General features: G+C 46.3%; 1 protein-coding gene across 2 annotated transcripts in view; it reads right to left on the reverse strand.

The window, feature by feature from the left end:
- The window catches only part of PLCL1 (phospholipase C like 1 (inactive)), a 217,252-nt gene that overhangs the window by 1,257 nt on the left and 189,523 nt on the right, over positions 1 to 26,472 (reverse strand). For both annotated transcript variants that reach the window (XM_059820460.1, XM_059820459.1), the window contains one exon: positions 25,127 to 25,236. In XM_059820460.1, the coding sequence (XP_059676443.1) occupies positions 25,127 to 25,236 (110 nt within the window). The remainder of the gene's footprint in view (positions 1 to 25,126; positions 25,237 to 26,472) is intronic.

Below are 26,472 nucleotides of genomic sequence, written 5' to 3' on the forward strand. Positions count from 1 at the left end.
GAAGTACAGCTTAAATTACACCACCCGCTGCAGCTGGTTATACGCATATTCAGAAGGAATACCTCCGCTAACTGAAATGTCACATTCGCATCCCTGCAACCTAACCTGACCTCCTGCAAACCACAGATGTCCGCGGGGTCTCAGAGGAGACAACGGATATTACAGCAGGACCTGGGGCACACTGGAGGGGCAACTGATCACAGACTCTCCTTCAATTTTTAAAACAAACCAGATGTGTTGGATGAGTCACAGCACGACACCTTCCAGCAATGGGAGCATCTCTCTGCTCTCCCTTTCCCCAGAGCTAAGAGGAAGGATTTATCCCACACCAATGAGCACAGTTCCCTTTTTGCCAGCGCCTGGCACCAGACTTGCACCGCCCGAGCCCCCGTAAACAACATTTACAACAAAGAAACAATGGTGGCTTGCAAGTCCCACTGCACTGGTAAACACCACGGGGGAAAACACATCAGCCAGGGATGGCAGCCTGCGCCCGAGAACATGATTGCCTCATCTCCTGGTGACATGAATTTGTCCCTGCTGAGCAATGCAAATCACTACCCAGATGCTGGGACTCCAACTCAATGCGAGAATAACAAAAAGCACTGGGACTGCACGAGTGGCTCTGTGCTATTTGGTATGAAGCTCTTTTGAAGAGATTTGTATCTCAGCAGTATGACAGTTATGGGAATACACAGACAAATAGCTTGGGATCCAGTGAGCAGACATGGTTTGAAAAAACAAACCAAGAATAATTTATGCAGCACATATTTCACATAGCTGTGATCTTGCTTTTAGGACAGAAGCTGAGCTCATGATTAAAGGCAGTAGGCAGGAATCCAGGAGCTCCCTATCTGCCTCAAGCACCCGGCACACCCCGGTCTCCCTCCCTGTTTGCAAAATGGCACACGAATTGTGCTGGTGTTGTCGCAACAGGGACAACACACTGTGGCACAGGCAAAGAGATCCAACAGCAGTATCATTAATGACACGATCTCCTGGCTAAGTTGAATGGGTGTTAGCAAATGTGATGTCCATCTACAAGAAGAGCCAGAAGGAGGATCTGGGGAACTCCAGGCCTGTCAGTCTGACCTCAGTGCCAAGGAATATTATGGACCAGATCATCTTAAGTGCCATCACGCAGCATGTACAGAACAACCAGGCGATCAGGCCCAGTCAGCATGGGTTGAAAGGCAGGTGAAAGGCAGGTCCTGCTTGACTAACCTGATCTCCTTCTATGACAAAGTGACCCACATAGTGGATGAGGGAAAGGCTGTGGATGTAGTCTACCTAGACTTTAGTAAAGCCTTTGACACAGCATTCTCCTGGAGAAACTGGCTGCTCATGGCTTGGACGGGCATACTCTTCACTGGGTGAAGAACTGGCTGGATGGCCGGGCCCAAAGGGTTGTGGTGAATGGAGTTAAATCCAGTTGGCAGCCAGTCACAAGTGGTGTTCCCCAGGGCTCAGTTTTGGGGCCAGTTTTGTTTAATATCCTTATCAATGATCTGGACAATGGGATCGAGTGCACCCTCAGTAAGTTCGCAGACGACACCAAGTTGGGCAGGAGTGTTGATCTGCTTGAGGGTTGGAGGGCTCTGCAGAGGGATCTGGACAGGCTGGATCGATGGGCTGAGGCCAATTGTATGAGGTTCAACAAGGCCAAGTGCCGGGTCCTGCACTTGGGTCACAACAACCCCATGCAATGCTACAGGCTTGGGGACGAGTGGCTGGAAAGCTGCCGGGTGGAAAAGGACCTGGGGGTGTTGGTCGACAGCCAGCTGAACATGAGCCAGCAGTGTGCCCAGGTGGCCAAGAAGGCCAACAGCATCCTGGCCTGTATCAGAAACAGTGTGGCCAGCAGGAGTAGGGAGGTGATCGTGCCCCTGTACTCAGTGCTGGTGTCGTGGTTTAAGCCCAGCCGGACTAATCACCACACAGCTGCTCACTCACTCCCCTTCCTCAGCTGGACAGGAGAGAGAAAATATGAGGAAAAGGCTCGTAGGTCGAGATAAGGACATAGGGAGATCACTCACCAACTACCATCATGGGCAAAACAGACTTGACTTGGGGAAATTAGTTTAATTTATTACCAATCAAAAGCAGAGTAGGATAATGAGAAGTAAAACCAAATCTTAAAAACACAACACCTTCCCACCCACCCCTCCCTTCTTCCTGGGCTCAACTTCACTCCCGATTTTCTACCTCTCCCCCCGAGCGGCGCAGGGGGACAGGGAATGGGGGTTGCGGTCAGTTCATCACACGTTGTTTCTGCCGCTCCTTCCTCCTCACACTCTTCCCCTGCTCCAGCGTGGGGTCCCTCCCACAGGAGACAGTTCTCCATGAGCTTCTCCAACGTGGGTTCTTCCCACGGGCTGCAGTTCTTCACGAACTGCTCCAGCGTGGGTCCGTTCCACGGGGTGCAGTCCTTCAGGAACAGACTGCTCCAGCGTGGGTCCCCCGCGGGATCGCAAGTCCTGACAGCAAACCTGCTCCAGCGTGGGCTCCTCTCTCCACGGCTCCACAGGTCCTGCCAGGAGCCTGCTCCAGCATGGGCTTCCCACAGGATCACAGCTTCCTTCAGGCATCCACCTGCTCCAGCGTGGGGTCCTCCACGGGCTGCAGGTGGATATCTGCTCCACTGTGGACCTCCCTGGGCTGCAGGGGCACAGCCTGCCTCACCATGGTCTTCATCACGGGCTGCAGGGGAATCTCTGCTCCGGCGCCTGGAGCACCTCCTCCCCCTCCTTCTTCACTGACCTTGGTGTCTGCAGAGTTGTTTCTCTCACATATTCTCACTCCTCTCTTCTCCGGCTGCCGCTTCCTGGTTTTTCCCCCTTCTTAAATATGTTATCACAGAGGCGCTACCACTGTTGCTGATTAGCTCAGCCTTAGCCAGTGGCAGATCCGTCTTGAAGTTGGCTGGCATTGGCTCTATCAGACATAGGAGAAGCTTCTAGCAGCTTCTCACAGAAGCCACCCCTGTAGCCCCCCCTGCTACCAAAGCACTGCCACGCAAACCCAATACAGCTGGTGAGGCCGCACCTCGAATATTGTGTTCAGTTTTGGGCCCCTCACTACAAGAAGGACATTGAGGTGCTGGAGTGTGTCCAGAGAAGGGCAACGAAGCTGGTGAAGGGTCTGGAGCACAAGTCTTATGAGGAGCGGCTGAGGGAGCTGGGGTTGTTTAGGCTGGAGAAGAGGAGGCTGAGGGGAGACCTTACCACTCTCTGCAGCTACCTGAAAGGAGGTTGTAGCGAGGTGGGTGCTGGTCTCTTCTCCCAAGTGACAAGTGATAGGACAAGGGGAAATGGCCTCGAGTTGCGCCAGGGGAGGTTTAGGCTGGATATCAGGAAAAACTTCTTCACTGAAAGGGTTGTCAGACATTGGAATGAGCTGCCCAGGGAGGTGGTTGAGTCACCATCCCTGGAGGTATTTAAAACACATGTGGATGAGGCGCTTAGGGACATGATTTAGTGGTGGACTTAGCAGCGTTAGGTTAATGGTTGGACCTGATGATCTTACAGGTCTTTTCCAACCGAAATGATTGTATGATAATGTTATCTAAAAGGGTGGTAGATGCTTCACTGCAAAAATGCAGTTTTAAATAATCTGTTTTTAGGATGAAAACCTAAACCCCAGCTACAGTGGGGCTGCTGCTTTTTCTTATCATGTGCATGGGACTGAAGACACCAAAGGCTGCACCAATGTGCAGACAAAATTGCTGTGATGATGCTTTGCAGCCTTAACTTCTCTAAGTCAAAACCTGACACTACGTATTCATGCACAAGAACAGAAAAATCCCCTTAGCACAAGAAACAACTCAAAATAGACATCCCTACAGCACCAAAAACAACTAAGCCCAAAACCTGGGAGAGCCAGTGCAACAGAGAAGTAAAATGATGACGATGAAGGCCCAGTACCCTGAAGCACCTGGCGTCCCCTTAGTTGTTGTGTCTGGGGAAAGACTTCTAGGAGCCTGTCCTCTGCTGTGGCATGGCCAGGTCTCCCCGGGCAGCAGGAACAATCACCCACACTGTGCACAGAGGAGGAGGATTTTCCGTCAAGCAGCAGCACAAGATGGATACAGCTCCATATGCTGACACAAAGAGCTTCAGCTGAGTCTATGTCACCTTCTTCATGTCCTCTTCCTTCTCAGAGTGAGGGCAAAGAATGGAAATCTTTCTCAGGGTGGCCCACAAACTGTGCCTTTGCCTAGGGACTCTCTGAGACACTCATTTAAGGGAAGCTACTTGGGATCTGATACGCCCCTGCTTGGAGGATGACAGCCTGAGTCTGCCCTGCCAAGACTCGTATCTGAAGTCACCGGAAGCCAAGGGACTTCACACCCCGTGTGAGGGTGCTGAGCCACCCTCTCTCCCTTATGCATATTCCAATTTCACATTTAAGTAACGAGGCAATTCAGATTACAGGTTTCATCTGAGGCAATGCATGACATATCTTTGGGTTCCAAGAAGAAAAACACTTCTCCTGAGGATACTTCCAATATTTTGAAGACATTCTTATTTTACAGAGATCTAAAAACAGAAATGGACTTATCAAAATAGTGCAATTCCATTCATGTGCAGACCAACTGATTTATGCCTTAGTCTCCTTTTATTTTTTATTTTTAAACAGCTGGTTCATTTGAGCAAGCTGAAGGAGCAAAAATGATTTTGAATCATCTGTCACAAGAAAATTAATGACAAACCAGCCCCCTCTGACAGAGCTGTCAGAATCCTAGAGACACTGTAAAAAAAAAAAAATCTGTGGGCATGCTCTGTTTGAAAAGCCATCTGTTTGCTTTGAAAAACTGGCTGTGAGCATAATCCACTTAAGAAAAATGTCAGCAAAATTTTGTCAACACCTTAACGAACTAAATACGTGATAGAAGCTGGAGTAAACTTTAAAAGTATGATTGCATCGAAACAACCTTCATAAATCAGTCATTGTGATCATCTCTGTGCACAGAACAATCCTCTTTGCCCTTACAAACAAAGCATCTCTCTTCCAGACAAAGAGAGATCACAACAGTCCACTTCGGCATCTATCCATCTACCCCCCTTCTGCTATTGATATCATCAGCCTTCCTGAAAATAAATACTTGTGAGAAAGGTTAAACTCAGCATTTGGCAGGACACTAAATTAAGGCAGAAGAGATTGATCGAATGTTCTACTTGAAAAACTGATCAAGGGGCCCATTTTTATTTAGAGTTAGGGAACATTAAATGTCAGGTTTCATACACCTAACTACAACTAACTGCAGAGCCTCAGCACAAATTAACATTACAGTACAAATAATACAGCTTGTCAAGCAAGTGTAAGATTATAAGCCTTTACCTTGACAGGCTAATACTACTTAGAAAACATGGATAATTTGACATGGCTTTAAATATTGCTCAGTTTCAGTGACAATCCATGAAAGGCTTTAAGAAGCGTAAGTAGCTCTAGCTAGACACTGCCAATGGCCACAGATGGGACGAATTCTGTATGTTGGTTTTTATTATTTAATTTTTTTGCCAAATCAAACTCCTAAGTTTTTATGAGTCAAGACGACAGCTCATTATATCCAACAACAACCCAGACTCTGAGCTTGGGAAAATGAGAGGAGGAGGTGGGTTAGTAAGAGGCACCATTTTGTATTCAACTCCAGAATATGTTTTTTTTAATATGTTGCATGTATATTTCTACATAAATATAAATATATGGGCATGGGTACACACACTAATAAATAATTACTATTTCTGTTCCTGTGCTTTCTAGGAATCACCCTGCGACATGTAGGTCATGACACACTGCTAGCTCTGGGTACCCACCAGTACTGGGGACCCCAGGTCCCACACAGGCAGGACCCGAAGCCCTGTGTTGCCCGCACCAGCATCAGGGGGCTGCAGGAGGACCCTGAAGGCCACCGCTTGGCCTGTGCCCAAGTGAACTGCACCAACAGGTTGCCCCACACAAATGCCTTGCTTTGCTACCAGCAAAGTGGAAAATCCCGCGTTGAGCAACAGGGCCTTCCAGGCGTGCAAAACTGGCCGTGTCTCCAGGGAGGCTGAAAAAGTGGCTGCGAAGGCCATTTTGTAATCTGCTGCTTGCTAAAGCAGACGGCTGCTTATCTCCTGGCAGACACGTTCTCTGACAGCACATTATGGGAGCTTTCCTCTCCGCTCCTCAAGGGCTGAGTAAACAAACAATAAATAAGAGAGGTCTTACCGCCCATGCCACATCATGATGATATTACTGTTATTTTTTAACTTTTTCTCAAAGAAACAAGCTCTTACGTTATTATTTAATCACAAAGTAAAATCTCCAGAGGCTGCCAGTGGTTGGCTGAAAAAGCCAGACACGGCCAAATTAAACAACTGCAAGCATTGCATCGCTCCATGTTTCAGAGCTAACACGGGTAAGGTAACGGCACCAATAGTCACTGCCAAGGGACTTGGAAAGCAGAAATGCTGGAGAGCTGCTGTGATATTCGGATACTCTGTGTGGAGGTGGCATTTACCGCAAGGGGTGCATTTTCAAAGCATCATAGTGGGACTTTAATTGCGTTTAATATTAATAAGGAGGCACACAATTAAATGATCGCACATGGCTTTGAAAATGTAATCCTGAGGAGGAAATCATTAATGAAATGATTTGACTGCTATGTTAAACTTATTACAAAAAGCAGATATTTTTCCATGCCTCCTTCAAAGTTAAATGTGGGAACAACTGATACGAATTTGATTATGATACATCCACATTTCAGAACAGAGTGCTCCAAAAACATACAGACTATTTCTGTATCAATGCAGATAATAAAACCCCACCCTTTTCATTATTACTGCATATTATTTGTCAAGAGCTTTGCTTTATTCTCTGTGATAGAGATCATAGTGCACATGTTGGCATGAAAAATTACTGTACGCAAAGATTATACATGAAGTGTATAATCACTTCTTGCACACTGAAAAAGAAAGGATTGCAAAAATTAGTTACCCCACAGGAAAAGCAGGGGCCAAACGTTACTTGCCAATTTATTTTAAACCCTTGCATAGGGGAAATTCACCTCCTGTCAGAAAAATACAAAGGCCACGAATATAAAAGATGGCACTTACTTAAATGGCACTCCTTGTGCCACTGGTGTATCATTTAAGGTCTGGGTTTTGGGGGTAGCTTCCCACATACCCAATTCTGAACCAAATGCAAAAGCTTGTTTCTACCTGGCTGAAGCCAGCACCAGCTTTGCCACTGAGTAAATCAGGAGATCCAACCGAGTCCTCGCTGGGGCCTGAGTCACCGCATTTCTCAGTATTTGCTAGTTATTTCAGACGTCAAACTGAGCATCTCGTTTTGGTGTATCAGAGCGTTACTGACAATCAGAGACCTTCTTTCCCATTTCCCAAAGCAGGGTCTAGCAAAAATTTGCAAGAAGGAAACAGAGCTGAGAATCAATTATATCACACAGAGAACAGATCTGAGATGTATGAAGAAGAGAATTATCCACCTAGGGAAAGGCAGTCATCCTTACATGAAGTGTTAAATCTCTGTAAGCAAGAGCAGGAAAGAGAAACTTATGTGGAATAGATTGTCGTGTGCAGCTTTGACACAAGGTTACGTGATAAAAATAAGGTGAACATGAGTTTTTAGATGAGCGTTAAAATTGAATCAAAGGTTGTGCCAAGCAACGAGGTCAGAAGCTCTAGGGCTGATCCACTCAACTCATCATAGCCAGCAGCTGGGACACCTAGGACAGCAAGGATGAGGAAGAAGACAGAGAGGAGGAAGAGGAATAGTTAACAAGAACCTGATATTTGCACAAGTCTCAGAAATGAAACCACACCTGCAAGCAACACTGGCAGCCTCGAGGGAACTCACCAACTCACCAAGACCCACAGCCGTAAGGTGATGCATCCCAGCCAGCAGCCTCCTGCCAGCAAGCACCTAACTTAAGGACAACTTCTGGGTGAAGAGCTAAGGGGTAACCATCTCTGAAAATACTGTTTACAAAATGCGGTCTCTTTTCCTGTGCAGTCAGTTGTAAGAGCAAGAGAACAACCCCAGCATTACTCCAGGTGGTTGGTAAAATTCACATGGCAACTTCAAAGCAACCTGGCCAGGAGCTCCCTTACAAAATCAGAAGGGGCTCCCAGCAGTTCGAGGGAAAGCAGGCAGGAATCTGGATTACTGCCCCTCCACAGAGCCCATTCGGCCCTGGCTTGCCCTGAGCACCCAGCAGGTTCCAGTATATTAGTCCAGTCCTCTTTGAGGCACGGATCTCTGGAACCATAATAGGTGTTCAGATACCACAGTAAAGGCACACAGAAGAGGTTAATAAAAATGAATAAATAAATGATAATAAATAGAACAAATAAATAATAACCAAAGTAAAGTAGGATTCAGAATGGCCCTAACTTGCAATACAGATCAAACCTTAACCTCACTTGTGGCTCTAGTGCAATTACTCATTGTGGCCACAGGCTGGACTACTCTGTTAACACATTCAGTAATTTTGTGACTGCAGATGGATACTCTGACCCAGGGATGGAGCCTGATGCTAAAATTGTAAATGTGGTGTGTTAAGATCAATATCCAGGTTACCTGAAAACTGCTTCCATCTGATTTTAACTACTTACATTTAAACTCCCAAACTAAACTAATCTGCCAGTTGTTCATCATTAGGCTGTCCCATGCAAGCCTCAAAACTTCTTAACTGATTCTATTTGCCATTTGGGTCTCACCCCAAAGGTCTGCATTGGAGAAGATGATTAAACAGGGATCTACGGAGGTGTTCTGCATTAGCCTGGCTAGTTTTCTAGGAGGCTAGTGACGGTTCATTGCACAGCAAAGCTGTCAATCCCGTGATTGACGTGAGCGGTTGGGAAAAGGGGACGCCAGCTGCCTCTGCCGTTGCAGCACCTCCTTGCAAAACACCTGTGGCATTTTTCACCTTCTTTCCCAGCTGTTGGAAAGGTGCAGTTAAAATCTAAATGGCTGTGCTGGGTACCAAGAGACAGTCCCCTCTGCACGGCAGTGGGCAAGGCTCCTCCGTTTATTACAGAACTGCCAGCCCATCACTTGTATATTCCCAAATCATGGGACACAGCCAAACACAAACCCTGAGGGAGCCTGGGAGGTGGAAATGAACAAAACACCTCTGTCATAGCGGGAGAACCTCAAAAACCTCATGCAATTAACAAAAAAGCAAATACTTAGAAAAACTTCTGATTCTGGCTGCTGGCCTTGCCAGTGTGCGTATACTGCTGCCTTGTGCAGCCACGGCAACTTAGGAAAGAGGGCCCGTATTCGTAAATCTCTTACAGGATTTGCCTAATGAAATAAATGTGAAGGACATATGTGGCCAGCTTGCTCTCTGAAACACAATCAAGTGCCCTCCCAAACCCTACTGGCCCTAGACCAAAGTCTGAGAAGGAATTAACGTTAAGCATTTGCTTGAACGCCTAAGTGGTGAAAGCACTCATGCTGTAGCATTCCCCATTGATCTTTAAACAGAGCTCTCCACTGAAATCTATGGGCTCTTGCAAATCAATTGCACCATACAGCTACTAATCTATTCCTTCAAGCAGGCATTTTACGTATAAAAAGAGTGGGCTTTTATTCTCATTTTTTTAAAAAAAATGCCTCTTGCTTCTCTCTCATCTGGGCATTTAAATTAAATTACCTTATATTGGGCTGTCAAAAGCAATGAATGTGAACATCGACTGTCTGTAACTGTGTTGCAGCAGGAATTTGCTTTCAGAAATAATGGCATTAATTTGATGTTAGCCATGTGCTGAGCAGTTCAGCTGCTTGTGTGTCTCTCAGGCATTGCATCTAGCAGACAGTTTGCAAGCACAGCCAGAAATGTATGGACTCTCACTGTCAACCCCTCCATGCTAGGAGCCTGCCTTTTTTCTGGTGGTAAGTTTGAAATCAAAGGGTTGGCTGTGAGCCTAGGAGTGCACAATCAATACTAAGAAAACCCCACATCATCGAAGAAATTGGGGCACTATTTATTTTTGATACACAGCCATGAGATGGAAATCAAAGCTGTATGTCCAGACATTTATTTCTTAGTCCTCCTTTGGTCACAAAACCCAATTCCCCACATGTACCAGTGCCAGCTGGTAACTCCAGTAAAGTCCAGAGAGCCCCAGAAAAACAAAACAAGGGGAAGAAGAGTGAGGCAGAAAGCATAGAATCTTCTTGCATTTCATTTTTCTGAGTAAAAGGACCAGCTGCAGGAAAAGATATCTTTTGCAGCTATCAAAACACCTGTGCAAAGCAACCCCTGAGCAAAACACTTGGCTGGGAATTGCTGGCACCCCCCCACCTCCCTGCTCCCCTGTGCCCTCTGCGCTGACTCACAGCCACTCAGTTAACATCAAAATCATGTCCTTCATCGCAAGCGTTGACAGCTAAATGTCCATTAAGTTTGTCAGAACCTGGAAAGGGTTTACTGACCACCTCTGAGTTGATTCTGGTTTGACTGAAGACAACAGGCACCTGTACTGGTTTTGGGGTTTTTTGGCAGGGGGAGTGTTACAGGAGACGTAGCACAAACACTCACTGCTCTCCTTAGACTACTGCTTAGGACAACAGCTAAAAAAACCCACCTGCAGCTGTGCTTAATGCTAACTGAAACAATCTAATTAAGATGAAATGAAATTACGCCAGTCAGAGCACAGCCTTTCTGGACAGGTAACAGCGCGTACTCACGCAGTGCTTGTTCCCGCGCACAGCTCCTTATGCTCCCCTTGACTCCGAGTAGCCACCTGGCACAAACACTAATTTCTTAGCAACTATATGGTTTGCAAATCCTCCTGCTGCGGTGGTGGCTGGCAAACATCACCAGCTGACTGGGCTGCAAGAATCTGCAGAAGACACCCGAGCTCCCCCTTCCTACTTCCCCAGAGAGGACATGCCACCCCTCTGGTTTGGCTGCTCTCCTTCCCTTCATGTGAGGTCCTGTGGGCAGTCAGTTTCTAACCTGTTCACAAGCAGCACAGACCACAAACAATGTTATGTTGAAGCAGAAAGCTTTAAGCTGAGACCAACAGCTACAAATCACGTGAAAGGTTAAGTGAAGAAAGAAAAAAAAATAACACAAAACGCTGTCTAACTGCTAGGAGGGAACAAGTTTTTAGAAGATGCCTAAGCAAATGCTCTGATCCACCTCGTCATTCCCTGGGACATTCCCTGTCCAGGGACCAGCCCTGTCATTCTGGTCCCCTGCAGTGAAAGGCAGGTTTGGTGGTGAGACTGGCCAGTGAGCTCAGTAAAGCAGAGCCGAGCCACCTTATCTGCTCACGTTCCCCCAGCCAGAGGTCAAAGAGGCTCCTGTAGGCACAGCAGCCGTGGGCCCCGCGCTAAAAGGGCTTGTATCCCTTGGGAGAATCCCAGCCTCACCCTCCCAGTGCAGATGTGAAACCAAGCACAAACAGGAGCCGATACGGTTATTTCTGTAAGCAGCATACTGACCCAGCAGGCAGAGAGCTACCAAAACGAAGCGACTGGGAGGGGAGGAGAAAATCAGGAGGGATCAGAAATAGGGATGGCTGGATGTGAAAACTCTCTGTGAAGGATGAGAATGGAGACACAAAGCAACCAGAGTGAGCCAAGCACAAAAGTAAGTGGTGCAGGATGGGGACTGTAGTATTCATTTACACATTCATTGCCCCAAAATGTCAATGAGGGAAACTGAACAAACATAATTTCCAACCCGTTATGATGCCATGCCACAGAAGAGGCTTTCCAGCAAAACTGAACTCAGTTTTTAAGCCTGATAGAGAGGGCTGTAGTAACACCTCCACAGTTACTGGTGAGGGTTGGAGAGGATGAATTTAGACTACACAGCTTCAGACCACCAAGCCACCCGCTGAAGGAAACTATCCTTCTCCTGATGCTGCCAGCAGCCTCCAGTCTCAGCCCGTTCACCCCAGACTGCTAAATTAGGCTCCTCAGGCTGAGCTGTGCTTTGTCACTACTTGAAAACATAAAAAAAATTTTCAGGTGCTTTCCAGTGCCTTCACATGGCTCACCTCCTCCCGGTGCTAGGTACACCAGCATCGCCAGGTCACTGGCACAACGCAGCAGGAGCCCAGGCGACACCAAGTGAGAACACGCAGAGCACTTAACTGCAATTATCGTCACTGCCTGCGCTGTCAATTCAGAGCGATCGCAGCCTATCAGTAAGGCTCCTCCTGCCAATATGGGACCTATGTCTGATCCATAACACAGAGGATGCTGGAGAAAAAAACTACTATACAGGCCTTTTTAACTTACTCCTCTAAGTCTGACGGTCGTGTCTTTTTAGTATGCTCTCTCACGTGCACAGCCTATCTGACATAAGCAATGCCATCTTTTTCTTTTTGTGATCTAAAAATAAACAGCAGCTGCCACAGCAACAGAATCACTGGTTTTGCCTCAGCTTTTCTCCTCAAATGGTTCCCACCTGTACCTGGGGACATGACCCATAAGAAAGGGTCCTTTAGCTCCCGCAGGGTTTGTCACCTTGCACTTGATTCCGCCTGACCCGCATAAAAGAAGACTGTAGCTGTCAAGGATACAATATACAAGATCACAGTTTCCCAATCCGTTGTTCATACAGTAAAGCTTATTTCCACCTGCAAGCACTTGGGCCTCTGATTTCCCTAGCTCCCGCGCAAGTTTTTGGGAACGCCTGCCACATTTAGGGCTTATGGGATCTACCAGTGTTGCTGGGGAAGAGTAACAGCAAAGCAAATGCCTCATCTCACTGAACACCTACAACTTCCACTTAATGCAGTCTGTGGCTTTCAACTGACTGTCCAAGCCCTCCCTGCAGATCCATATTGCCAGTTATCATATATGTTAATACAGAAGCCTTTACTCCGCAGCCCTCTACTGCTGGTGGCTGCAGACTACAAAAATTAATCAATACTGCCATTGACTTAAATAGTGTTTCATTTCTTTAACCGCAGCCCTCAGAATATGTTAGCAGTGTGGATGAACATTTTCTCCTTTCAATGTCAGGAGGCAGTAATGGAAGCTGGACTGGCACAATGAAACGGGGAAGGTCATGCCAGCAAATGGCTGCCTGATGGATTCAGAGCTCAGGTCCCCTGACTCCTGTACTCACGCAAGTGCAAAAGTCCTCAAAGGTCCTGGCTAGCAATGGTATTATGCACATCCCGACATGTGGAGAGAGGATTCCTACCTATGCTCAGGAGAGAGAGGGAGAGGACCTGGCATTCATACAGAGACACACTAGCCCCTAGCTTCAGCAAAGCACAAGGGCCAGGTATCACTCAGTTATAAAGTACGTCACAGGATTTGACCAAGGCCACTGACAGTGCCAGGGAAAACCCAACCACCATCTCAGCAATGGGAGAGGAGGAAATTTCGATGGAGTAAGCGGCAGCTTTCATCGCCTCCGGAGCTCCCCCAGGGAATTAGCTTCAATTAAACACCCATTCCCCCACAGGCAGCGGGGTTTTGTAGATGCTGGCACGTAATTCACATAATAAAAGGGGCAGTCAGCTTCCCATCATTTATAAGCGCTGGGAACTCTCTGTGATCTGCTGACAGTAGCTGTAACGAGCTCAAAATATGCCACAAAGGTAATTTTTAGAAGATGTTAAATCTCTTGGCACACACCAAAGCTTACATTCAAACACAACCATTTCAGGCTAGCACCGGTTTACAGCTCCCAGAGAACGGCACAATTCAGATTTAACAATAAGCAAATGCCAGAGAAAAAACAATGTACAAGCGATCCTCTCTTAATGTTCCCACCATGTACAAATCAGTACCCCGGTCTCTCCCTGATACTCAACAGCCCTACACAAATTCAGAAAAAATGACTGTGGGTGGAGGCTTCAGGCAGCAATTCCCTCTTGCTCTGTCCCACTATGGGCCACCTAGCCCTTTGCTCAGACACACGCTCCCTCGTGCGACGGCAATGCACACGCAGGCTGCCGAAAGAGGAAGCTCCCTGGCGGCACAAAGACCTGTGTCTAAACGAACCGGGGAATTTAACAGCGTAGGAACACCACTGCTTTGGGTAAAAATCTTCCCAGAGCCTGTGGGTTACCTTGCCGCAGGCAGGGCACTGAGCTGACACACACAAGCTCCACATCTGGAGGAAAACAAAGGGAGTTTTCTCTACCTGCATTTCGTTAGGCCTGAAGCAATCACAGCTCCTCCAGATCTTCACCAGGACGCACAACGCTGATTCACAATGGCATTCGACTGTTTAAGACACGAGGAAGACAAAACACCCTGGCAGGCACCATCAGTGTCATTTCTACACAGGCCAGAAGCCGCAACTTGTGCTAGCTGGGGAGGGACGAGATGAGCACAGCAAAAGCAAATTCTAGGATGTGAAGTGAATTTGCTAAATAACGGAGATTAAAATACAACTGAAATTATTTAAAAATGTAGCGTGTCTTTTCAATAATAAATAACCATGCAACTGAATCTTTCTTCTCATGTATTATTTAAGGGACATCAGGAACCCTCCAAATTGCGTAAAGAGATAACTGGAGTTTTCTAAGCAATAGTCAGTCCCTGAGCCCAAGAAAAAACATCCATTTTGTGTGTCTTGGCACATAAGAAATACCGCGCTGCTTAACTGACCACTCTTAAACAACATCAACAGTGAATGTCAGGGTGCAAAGGAAAAGACCACCGAGGTCTTCAGTGTTATGAATAATCATCCAGGTGAGGCACCACGGGACACTGCCAACCCGGGAAGAAAAAGCTCTCTCCAAGCCGCTCACTAGTGCCAGGCATCGGGGCAGGAGCACTGCCTGGGACACAAGCCCAGTGCTACCCCATGGACCGGGAAAGGACCCAGAGGAAAGGCTCCTACCACTCCAGCACACTGCCTCACTGCTTGAGCTGCGTAAGACAGGACTGGCAGCGGATGGGCTTGGGTTATAATGCAATCTTTAACACCTCACAGAGGCAGCTGCTCATTTTCTTTCTTTCTTTGTTAGTACAGCCATTGACAGATAAAAGCAAGAAATGTGTGAATTTCTGCTGAAACTTATACTGTCATTACAGCCCTTTTAATTCCGCTGAATGAGGTCATGTTGTCAGATTGGCACAAACAACATTCCCAACTTCCATGTCTTCCAGGTTGTGTTAATTAACTCCACCGCCGGGTATGGCAGTCTTTGATATCCATGTCTCAGATGAAAATGTCACTGTTGCAGGGGAGGGGACGGTGGCAGAAGTTGCTGAAGCTCCTACGCCAGTTGCAGTTCCTGCTTTCACTGTCTCCTCCTGCAAGTTATGGGAGATGACACTGACCCGGTTTTTACACCCAAGCAATCCTCCTTTAGAAACATAGAATCATTTCGGTTGGAAAAGACCTGTAAGATCATCAAGTCCAACAATTAACCTAACGCTGCTAAGTCCACCACTAAACCATGTCCCTAAGCGCCTCATCCACACGTCTTTTAAACACTTCCAGGGATGGTGACTCAAACACCTCCCTGGGCAGCTCATTCCAATGCCTGACAACCCTTCCAGAAGAAGTTTTTCCTGATATCCAATCTAAACCTCCCCTGGCGCAACTCGAGGCCATTTCCCCTTGTCCTATCACTTGTCACTAGGGAGAAGAAACCAGCACTCACCTCGCTACAACCTCCTTTTAGGTAGCTGCGGAGCGTGGTAAGGTCTCCCCTCAGCCTCCTTTTCTCCATGCTAAACAACTCCCGTTCCCTCAGCCGCTCCTCATAAGACTTGTGCTCCAGACCCTTCACCAGCTCCATCGCCCTTCTCTGGACATGCTCCAGCACCTCAATGTCCTTCTTGCAGTGAGGGGCCCAAAACTGCACACAGTATTCGAGGTGCGGCCTCACCAGCGCCGAGTACAGGGGCACGATCACCTCCCTACTACTGCTGGCCACACTCTTTCTGATGCAAGCCAGGATGCCAGATGGGGAACCATTTACAAACATCATTCCATTCAGACATCTTCCCCCCCACCCCTCTTAGTACTACCCATTTATCAGCTCAGTTCTGCTCAGGCACACATATGTGCAGGAGTAGCTCCTTTTCCTCAAAAGATGAGTTCCCTCAAGGAACTTGTAATCCTACCTGCTGGTTTTTCAAATAACCTCCTCATAGGTGATAATCTTGTTACTGCTCAGAGCAGCATTTGGAGAACAAACTCTCTTTGTATTCACACATCATTACCTGAACGTTATTAATTACTTTTCCAGTTGCACAGTCTTTGGACCAGATGACCCATACCCCCGAGAGAAGCTGGCCTTCACACCCAGGTGCTAAAATCCCTGCCAGGTTGGTAAAGAAGAGAGATGACAGCAGCGCAACTGAGGCTCAGGCTGTGAAGGGGTCTGCCCCACCAGTGGGAGAACAGCGGAGAGCCAGATCCCATACAGCTATCCCAGGGTGAAGTTGGCACAAATACAGAGCGATAAACTCATGCGAACCACAACACAGGTGGAGACAGCTTTAGAGTCATGAGAAGTTTAGTCCAGATCAAGGATGGGAGAGAATCGGACGCATGTGTAAGGCAAGGAACGTGGTGGTTCTCCCACTGCTTTAGCATGATTTAGATGATACGCACAATTGGGGTGATGCAGAGGGAAGGGGGAGTTGAGGCTGAGGAGAAGAGACAGGAAGGATGGAGACGACAGTGAGGCACACGGGGGTACCTGAGACAGGACAGTTGACCAAGGAGGGGGCTTCACTGAGCAGCGAGCCTACACAAGGAGAGAGATATCCATCTATTTTGGCAGACTAGTGCTATTTAAACATCTTGACAAGCCTCCATTTGTGAAGCAATGCTAAAATTGGTTTTCTACACACAGCACCTCAGCGTGCCAACCCTCTGTCGGGCTTGAAGCCCGCGCCACCGAGGTGGCCTTGGCACAAGGGGCGCCAGGCACAGCGATTCCGCACGCTCCTGGCCCTGTCTCCCACCACCATCGCTGCAATGCGATGCACCTCGCCCCATGTGCACAGCCAGCGGCTTGGCATCGGATGCATGGCTTTTGGCAATTTGTCACATCACTCAAAATAAAAGGCACATCACAAGATTGCTTACTGTCTATCTCTGGCTTATTTTAGTCAAATACAAGGAAAATGAGCTAAGCAAGATATCACTCGAGGCTTTTCATACCATCTTCCGTTTCTCTAATCTGTTCTTTTTGTCACAAAGTTACTGCTGTTCTGCGTATGTATTTGATGGCCTGTCTCACCTCCTATATACGTACATGCATGTGTGTTTGCACACATACAAACCCATCCCAGCAGAATTGAAGGAATAATATTTACATCTGAAATGCAGAACTTTGGATTGCAGTCCAAAAGAAAAAAAATTTTAAAGAAGGTTTACACCAAAGGAAGGCAACTCACAGCACTTGTTTTCTGGATGAACTTTGTTGACCCTCCATTTGTGGTCTGTCCTACACTTGGGTCCCACACTGATTGCAAGAGGGTCTTGTCCCTAAACCACTGTTGTGAAACACCTGCGGGAGCGGAGCCCTGGTGCTGGAGGAGGAAGAGGGAGTGAGAAAAATGGCAGACACCCATATTTCTGCTCAAATGACTCTGGCCATCAGCTCTTTCCCCAAGTGCCAACTGACTCTGGGTCCCTGAGTTCCCCAGACACTGGGTGTCACCATGGAGAACACCACAGCTTCATACCAAGCACCTTCCATGCCAAGTATTTGAGCAGGGCTTAGATCCCCAGCAGCTAAATATTCAGTTTGACCCTGCATTGGGGCAGCAGGAGGAACTATATAGCCTCCCACAGGCCCTTCCAAACCTATTTTCTATGCACCCAAATAGCTCTTAAAGGCTGGAGAAAAGTCAGAAAATGGTGCGTGCTCCCTGACTGAACAGAAACTATTAATTGGGCTTGGTCCTGCGGGGGCCGCACGAGGTGGGGAGGTGAGTGCTGCTCATCACAAGCACCAGCGCTGCAGGCAGGCCACTGCAGATGCACGTGGATCCCCTGTGCCTAGATGGTTAAGCACCGACTCTTGCCTGATCCGAATGTCTGGACAATGTCGGGACTGGCTTCTTGCCAGTCAATAAAACACTCCTGCTGTGCCAGTATTGGACAAAAAACCAGGAATAAGCGACTAATATGGGACAAAGTCTCTCCTCTTTGTCAAGCCATTGTGGGACTCCATGCTGTAGCACATCTCCTCAGAAACTCACAGTGTCATGAAGGAGCAAGAGCTGTAAACGCTGTCGGTCATTGCTCTCCCTTCCCCCGTTAGTCCCTGCTGTTGCCAGCATTCGGTACTTGCAGATTTAAGATTGCCTGGGTGGCCTTTGTGTGTATTTTAAACACACGTGAATATTTAATTTGCTCTAAATCCTATTCATATCTTGAAATGTTCCTTGGCCAAGAAAACGGAGACCTTGTCAGAAACACCATTAGGGCTTCAAAAGCTCGCAGGGAGTAGCCAGGTACCCAGAGAGGCCATGCTGTACTTGTTTGAGACTGCTCACTACATCCTCCCTGGAGCAATGCTCGGCAGCATGGCTGACAGCCAAGAAGAACAGGATATTCCAGTTGATTAACTAGTACCGCTGAGAAACTGGGATTACACTCATTTTACCCTGATACACACTGTTGAAGTAACTTGAGAAGTTTCCACCACCAGATACAACTGACAAAATCCACCGAGACTAAGCGTCTTTCAGAGAGCTCTGGTTCCTGTCTTTGGGCTTGGATAAGAAAGGCAAAAGCCAGTGCTGTGAGCGGTATGGGGGAGAGTTCAAGCAGGCATTTACCAACAGAATCAGCACAGAACAGCACTCTGCTACGTACAAGAAGGATCTGCCTACCTTAATAGTTATGTGGTTTGGTTCTGTTGGTTTACAAAATACACCGATCAAAACAGCTTTGCATGTGCATCACGCAGTTTTACCTCCTTATGTAGCTCAGTATTATTTAAAGGACTCTAAATCCCCCTATCCCAGAAAAATCTTGAAACACTGCCCCATAGACAGATGAGCCCTGTGGCACAGCCTGAGGGCCAGGAGCACAGGCTTTGTCCTCCAAATGAGCTTCGGAGCTGGGAGCCACCACCTCGTTCACAGCACGCGAAGGGCCCGGGAAGGAGTTGTGCTCCCATGCTGCTCCTCCAGACTCTTCACATGCTCAGTAAGGAACAACCTAAACCTATCTCCTTCCTCACCTTTCCCTCTACTTTTAAATAAACTGGTTCAAGCTAAGCAGGTTGGTATTTACAACAATAAACAGAAGTTGACCTTGCTGGACCTTTTCACCTTCTCTTTAGCACTCTCTCAGAAAAGCCAGCTGTTTCGTGCTTTTTTTTTTTTTTTGTCCTTCAGTTCACGCGTAAGAGACCAACCTGATCTAGTAACTACGTGAGTAATTAGAGCAGCTCTGCATTTCCTCGTAGGTTTGTAAAATCTGTCGTCTCATCAAAGACTGATTGGCTCAGCCAGTCTCAGCTGCAGCTGAGCCGGTCTCGGAGTGAGGCAGCAGATCCTTCAAACGTAGCCAGGGCACACAGACTGGAGAGGTTTAAAAGTTAGAAACACCACTCTGAACTGCATCAACAAAGGAAATGCAAACAACATAAGGACTAGACAGCAGGAGAGGCATTTAACCTCTCTGGAAAAAGAGCCTTTGGGATAACCACATTCAAAAGACATTTATCTGGGGAGATCTGGAGACGAGTAGACATGGAACAATACAACGAGCCGTGCATTTAAAAGACAAGCGTGAAGTCTCCATGCCATGCAAATCAATCCTGCCTACTGCTCTTGCTGGACTATCACTGTCACAAGATGACAGCAAATCACAAGAATTTGTTGCTAAGCCACTATGGCTTATAGTTCACCTATTTTTGCAGTTTCACAAATTGACCACCGATGTGCTTATATCCACAGAGATATGCTGGGAAAAGGAGGGACATAAGATAGGAGGAATTTTGGGGGGGATCAGGGGAAGCCTAACTGACACTTACAGGGAAAGAAATATACATGTACATGGAATGCAGCAGCTTTACAGGGGCTCATGAATTCACTGTGCTCTCACTTAAGATCTAGGTAGTGTAAATCGTTGTGCAAATCCTTTGGCAGCAATTGTATGACATCTGGTAGAATATATTGTTACCATTGTACTTAATTACATGAAATGTCCCCAAGATACTGCCATACTGCTCTTTGCCCACTCTGTAGCATGCCAAGGAGCGAAGCAATGGTTCTTGCCTAACTACAGGAAAAAGGACTGTTGTGAAAAGACCCAAATAAATCTTACTTACAAGAGTACTGTAGAGTATCCATTAAAAACACTCCCATAGTGCACTATAATAATCCTTAAATTAAGGCTGTGAATGGACCTAGTTCTTCCAAATATCAGCAGCAACTCGTTGCTTTTCTTCCTTAAGAAAACCAATACCTTGTAGCGATGCTAAATTCAGCTCAGTTTAGGTGAAGCCAGATAAGTATAGGGCTGTCTGTATGTACGTCTTTCAGAAATCTGGCTTTTATCTCTCCAAGTAGCCTCAAAGTGCACATTTGGGGCTCTGCTACCCAAGTGAGAGGTCTGGATGCTGCAGGTCTCCCAAGCAACTGAAGGCTGATTGTCACAAATGACTGTGATGAAGAAACAGGTCATTTGTGGATACGGTCCTCCAAAAGTGCTATCTGTGCACAGTTTTGCTGCATAAAACCACTTACACCAGAGCTAACATTGATCACAACTACATCATAAAAATTGTGGATTTCTCCCCCAAAGAGTGAACTGCATTATCAATTTAATAATTGTACGCCTTCTGCATTCAGCAACCTCTCTCTTTATACATCTAATCAACATTAATTTAAATGCAGGATAATTAGCAGATACACTCATGGACAGGTGCTGAAATGATCCCTGAAAATTTAACCACTTGATGTCTCATAGCATGCACTAACAATTGGAGTCCTAGTAAGACAGAACACACTTACGGCAGCAGAGGCAGAATCTTACCATGGGCAGCAAAAAAGATTTAAAAAAACATTAATGCATTTCAGAGCAGAGACCAGATTCAAACATTTGGGTGTTTTTGCCTTCAGTAGAAGACCAATACAGTAAATGCCACTTTATCTTTGTCTTCCCATGTTTTGTCTATAAATAAGTCTGTATGTTGGTATATTAATATCTAAATATTAATATCTAGATATTACCATCAACATGCAGGCAAGTATTTGGTGGTATTGTTCCTAGACTTTCTATGTGCTGATCCACCAAAGCACAGATAGCTCAGCAAAATATGTCTGCAGACAGACAAAGCATGTCTGTGTGAGAGCAATAAATCCGAACCACAGTCAACACACTCGAACTTTGCTTGGCTTACTTGCCAGGCTCTTGGAACTCAGGTGGGTCCCAAATTCTTTGCGGGAGTAAACACCTCCTGGTAGTCCGTGACAGTCTTGCCTCAGCAAGGAGAGCAGTTTTGCAGGCTACAACTTTTTTTCCCCAAAACTTTCTCAAAAACTCATAAAGCAGTCATTAAATCAGTGGTTTGCACACGTGACAGATGCTGAAAGTGCCTCACTTACTGGAAAACGCTTGGGACGAGATCCTGTGGGAGAGGCAGACGGAGCAGGCAGAAGGGCCCCAGGAGAAGCGGCAGCCAAGAGGGCTGGGAGCAGACCCGAGCTGGCCCTGCACGCACGCTGCCCGTACGTAGGTGAGCATAGCTGACCTGAAAGCCGTCTAGTGCTCTACGGCAGCACTGAGTGCAAGTGGTTATGTCCCAGCTCTCAGGACTCATTAGCTCAAAGCCAGAACTGCCCTTATGAGGCTTCTCGGCTTCTGCCTGTCACGGCTCGGCACCCCCCTCTCTCCAAGCGCAGGCAGGAGAGCTCACGCCTGCCTGCAAAAGCGGCCACACGTGCCAGGGAGGACGTGACCTGGCCAGGGGAAGGCGGGAGGAACTCCAGCATCTGCGGAAAAACAAGCACAAGCCCACACACCCTTGTGAACCCCTTCACTCCACGAAATGGATAGTCACCTATTTTAAAAATGGGCAAATATCTCATGAAAATGAATTGTGAACTTTTGATGCAAAGGAGCGTCAGCCAAGCCAAGCGGTTTTGCATGCTCGTTAGGATGAAACAAACGGTTCCTAGCACTATGGTCCCCGTGAGGTGGTAAATACAAAATTTCTTTTGCTACCTTTGCATTTTACTGGCACTTCATTAAATACAGAAAGGAAAAGAGAGGCACAGAGACAGCGCTGCACGGAAATAAAAATGAAAGCAAGACTAAATTTGGGATTATAACCATTCCTGTAATGTCACTGTGAGAACATGATTCTTCTGTCTATTGTACTGCTGTTGTGCCTCTCAATATTACTGACTGTGAGCCTGACAGTATTTTACACAACACAGGACCAAATAAGAAGATGTGACATTTTAAAAATATGTATATATGTCAAAGTTGACTGTCATGAAGTTATAACGTCCCTGTTCTTACTAAAATTTTTATGTTCTGGCAAATGATTTGTCCTTCTAGCGGGTATTACTAATATGTAATTAAGTTTATATAAACTAAGGAAGAAAATGACATATTGTTTTGATTCATTCTCATTAGGTACCTCTTAAAAGTACCTCAGGGCATTTTTAAACATGAAGAATGCCCACAGTTATGATTTTTATAAAATATACTTTAATCTTGTACTCTGTAACTATTTAATGATTTTGCCAGTAGCAATTTCTTATTGCATCCCCTCTTTGTATTCAAAGCTTACGTATTGCAATGGTTCTTTATAAAGAAATACATTAATTAAATATGCCTTTGGTTCACTAGCCTAGGAAAAGACTATTAATCACCTGGCAGGCACAAGCACAACATAATACCTGCTATTGCTCATGGGCACCTCACACAGACTGACTACTGCCGCGTGAGGTAATTGCCTCCAACCACCTCGAGCACACAAAGAGGCTTTCTCCCGTCGGTGTTGTGCCGTTCACTCACCTCATCTAGTGTAAAGCAGCTGATGCATTTGCGAGATGTTATGGGCTATTTTTTCCTTTTCTCACGTCACTATACCAACATTTAGTGAAATATATTTGTAGTGATCACCCTGACACTAGACACACGGAGGACACTGATGGCTTGAGTGGGGCAGGGTTGTTGGTCTCTCCTCACCAAATCCTCCTGGGGACCTCTCACCAACAGAGAGGGGAGAGTCAGTGCCAAACACGAGATGCAGCTGTAACCAGCAAATAGGTTTGTTATGGGCAGGGTCACTGAAATACAGTATTCTTTAAGAGAAAAAAAAAAAAGTTTAAAAATAAGAACAATGACTGACGGTCTCGTATCAGACACCTGAGGTTTGACAACCACACTCCCAGTTGCCTAATGTCATTGCTGAGTTGGACGTCAGACAGAATGAAAAGGTGTTTTGCATGCATTTATACCTGTGGATAGTTGCCACAAACTCTGTTAATATTTTACTATGTAAGAACGGTAAAAAAGAAGTTGTGACTTAGAAATGAAACATGTCAATTATTCCTTGACCTTGACTAGATGTTTGAAATGCTTTTCAGTATGTTGACAAGATGTGCTAGGCAGCAATTGTTTTTCATCGGAAATGTTTCTCTGATACCCTGCTTGTACCTTCATTAATCATAGGTCACCCTCAGAGGTCTGAACTTCTCATTTGACAAACATCTAAAATAGAGTAACCCTGACCATGTTCAGAGTGATTCTGAGCATGAGGCTTTTATTTTACCTAACACAGCTAAAGGTATTCAGATTAATGTTCAGAACTGCCTAGTGTTTTGGGTTTTTTTTTTTCCTCTTTAGCTACTTGCCTCAATTATGCTGTGTGGAAAAGGTCAGTCCCTTCCTTTGTATTGGTTGCCTCTTCTCTTCATCAGAGGACCTATTAAGTGAGCCTACACTGACTCCATTACTCACTTTCCCTCTCTCTCATGGTGAATCACGGTATGCAAGGAACCACAGGTGTCCCCCAGGTCTTCTCTACTACCAACAGCCTCTCCCACCCATTTTTGCCCCTCAGCCTCTTCATTCCCACCTCCATTTTCCCCCTCCTGCTCAGGACATGTTAGTGTTCCTTCCATCTCCACGACGCTGAAACATGCATCTCCTACTACTCTTGCTACCGCTGTTGTATGTTACGTTTAGGTGCATATTTGACGAGGAACTTTGTAAAAATTCCCTGTCATGTTACGTTTAGGTGTATATTTGACGAGGAACTTTGTAAAAATTCCCTGTCATCAGCTGGCTCACCCTGGGATGCCAGCAAAGGGAAAGGCATTGGGGGGGGTCACAGGGAGATGCTGTCAGACAGGGCAATCTGCTTAATGGGAGCTGGAGGGAGGGAGCAGCAGGGAGAGAGCGAGGGGAAATCAAAGTGTGATCTATCAGAGCAAGGTGGGAAATGAGTCTGTGAAAGAAGGTGTGAGCTGAATGCTAACAACCTGAATGCTTGGCTCAGGTCCTCTCCCTGCCGTCTGCTATGGCTGCACCAGATCCTCTCCTCTTTCTAACTTCAGCTGTCCCTGGGTAACTTCACCCAGGCTCAGCCATCCAGCTACTGTGGCAATTTGTGGCTGGTCAGTGCCAAACCAGTAGCTAAAGCCTGGTGAGTAATGTGCTCACTGAGCAGTGTGTCACTGCGCAGCCAGGATGGAGGGATTTTCATCCCTCCCTTTTTTAGCTGTTTGGATAATGATCCATTTTTGGACATAACCCTGACATTTCTGCAGGATCGACAATATTCCTTGTGTTTTTTCGTGACACTCCCTCCAGCCCTGTCCCTTCCCAAAAAGATGCTCTAGTCCTCATTTTACAAAACAAGTACCTGAGACACGGTGACCACAGACAGGTCACATTCAGAGTGTGTGGGGCAGAACAGACAACCAAAACCAGGTCCCTGGGCATACAAACCACAAGCTATCTTTTCTCTTTTGTTCAGGCTTAGATAAGTTCCCTTCCACAGCTTCCAAACCAGAGGTGTAATTAGATATACTTGATAAATCTCAATAATTGGGGGTAATTTATACGTCCCATTAAAACAAAATGTTGCTTCAGTATTAGTAAGACAGTACAAACAGATGAGCTAAAAGAGCAAATGTTTGCTTATAGAGTTAATGGGAGAGAGAAGGTGGTGTTTTCTGTGCTTACCTTCAGCACTGTGATATTCCATGCAAAACTCTCAATGGCTTTGCTTAATTTTCTTCCTTTCAAACCTTCCTTTGTCCCGAGGTTATGAAGCTCTTCGTGGAATTCCATTCCTAAAAATACAGATTGCTACATCACCCAGTGTATGATTGATTTCCCCTATAATATGTTCAGTAAGCATTTTCGGTATCGCTGCTGGTACTTCCTACAACCTCTGTGTTTCTCCCCCTTCCCTGTTATGACCCCATCCTGGAGAGCATCTTCCAGAATAAAACAGTCATGTGCAATCTTGCGGTTGTGCTTCCAGTTTGTATGTAACTTTCCTTCCCAGTGCTGGGGTCCCACACAGGCACGCACCTGGTCCCCGCACAAACACTCCTTCAGCGGTTCTGCTTGCAGTCTGCATTGCTGGCAATATTGCGACAAAAGGCAATTGCTTGTCGCTCTCCTGGAATAGATCATTTTGTACCTTGGAAGGCAGTCTGACAGATGTGGAAGATACCTGTTCAGCACAGCAAATACAGACTCAAAGGCACAGCTCCTCATTAATCTTAATCACAGTCATACAGAAAAGCCCTTGTACTTCACAATGATAAATTATGTCAGAAATGCGTACCGCTAATCACAGGATTGCTATTCCTGCAGCCTGGAGAACTGGGACTTCCAATCACAGCCCTGGGAATTGTTACATTTCATTGCTAGTTTCTGTGGCAAATATCTGCAAATCTGTTGCTGGATACAAGAATTCAGGAAATCTGGGAGCAGATTAAAAACCTTAACGAGTCCAATTAGCCTACCAATTCCACAAGATTTGCACAGTGTATGTGAACATTTCTCTGAGTCTGGTGTGGATTAAGAGACAAAATGGAGACCAAGCTGCTTGTGTTCCCTTAATTTGTACCTTATGAAGGCCAAATTGGCATTAAATCACTCCAAAATGTCTGAAGCCCATCCTGGCTGAACAAACCAAGTTCCACCTCCAGTAGTTTCATAGCTCTCCCTCCCCTAACATTTTAAGGCAAATGTCACTCACAAATTTGAGCTTCATTGAAAAGACATCAAAGAAATGCCCATCGAGAGAACACCTGCACGGAGTAGACACAGAGGGCTGTTTAACGAGTTGCTGAAGGAGACAGCCCAAGGCAGGCTTGCACTCGGCGTAACTTGCCCAAAGCACTCTTGGAAGACTAACAATAGGTTTCTTCTTGCCTTGCATGGATTCCAGGAGCTCGATAACAGAGGCAGTTGAACCCCATATAATGCAAGATTTCTCTACTGTTTATTTTCCGAAACTTTGCCCACTCACAGGTTTTGCCTGTCAAGGTTAACAGAGCTCCTGCAGCACTTCC

The sequence above is a fragment of the Gavia stellata genome, chromosome 8 (genome assembly GCF_030936135.1).
Source record: "Gavia stellata isolate bGavSte3 chromosome 8, bGavSte3.hap2, whole genome shotgun sequence".
Lineage (NCBI taxonomy): Eukaryota > Metazoa > Chordata > Aves > Gaviiformes > Gaviidae > Gavia > Gavia stellata.